This window comes from Myotis davidii, unplaced genomic scaffold (assembly GCF_000327345.1).
Source record: "Myotis davidii unplaced genomic scaffold, ASM32734v1 scaffold358, whole genome shotgun sequence".
NCBI classification, from domain to species: Eukaryota; Metazoa; Chordata; class Mammalia; order Chiroptera; family Vespertilionidae; genus Myotis; species Myotis davidii.
Window position 1 is genome coordinate 143,694 of NW_006290768.1, and position 578 is coordinate 144,271.

Here is a 578-nt window from a genome sequence, read left to right on the forward strand (position 1 = left end):
TTGCCCCCAAGCCGGCGAGCCCTGCGTGGTGTCCGGCTGGGGCCTGGTGTCCGCCTACGAGTCTGACACCACGGGGAGCCCAAAGTCACCAGGTGCGTGGAGGACCCTGTCCCCCCGGGGCTCTGGGGCGGAGAGAACACGGGCCTGACAAATGGATGGGGTCCCTCAAGGCTCGCTGTCCTCCCCAGTGAATCTCCCAGACACCTTGCACTGTGCCAACATCAGCATCATCTCGGACTCGTCCTGTAGCCAGGACTACCCAGGGCACCTGATGAGCACCATGGTGTGTGCAGGGGTGGAAGGCGGAGGCACCGACTCCTGTGAGGTCAGAGCCACGGGGGTGGGGGGCGCGCCCAGAGGAGAGGAAGGGACCCGAGTTTGGGAGTGGGGTGGGGGGGGTTGGATTTTGCTTGCTTGGGGCCAGAGAAGATATTAGGGATGGGGTGAGGTTGGAGTTAGAGACCGTGGTGGGTTTGGGGTGGCATGGGCTGGAGTTAGGATGCCAATGACAGGGCCATGGGTGTCGGGGTTGGGGGTGGGGTGGGCGTGGGGCTGGACATGGGTTGGCTGAGCGGGGT

At 64.7% G+C, this 578-nt stretch overlaps 1 protein-coding gene across 1 annotated transcript in view; it reads left to right on the plus strand.

The window, feature by feature from the left end:
* Positions 1 to 578, plus strand: part of LOC102769507 (kallikrein-15) — a 7,825-nt gene that overhangs the window by 6,839 nt on the left and 408 nt on the right. Inside the window, exons 3-4 of the mRNA XM_015563993.1 lie at positions 1 to 92; positions 189 to 325. Of these exons, the coding sequence (XP_015419479.1) occupies positions 1 to 92; positions 189 to 325 (229 nt within the window). The remainder of the gene's footprint in view (positions 93 to 188; positions 326 to 578) is intronic.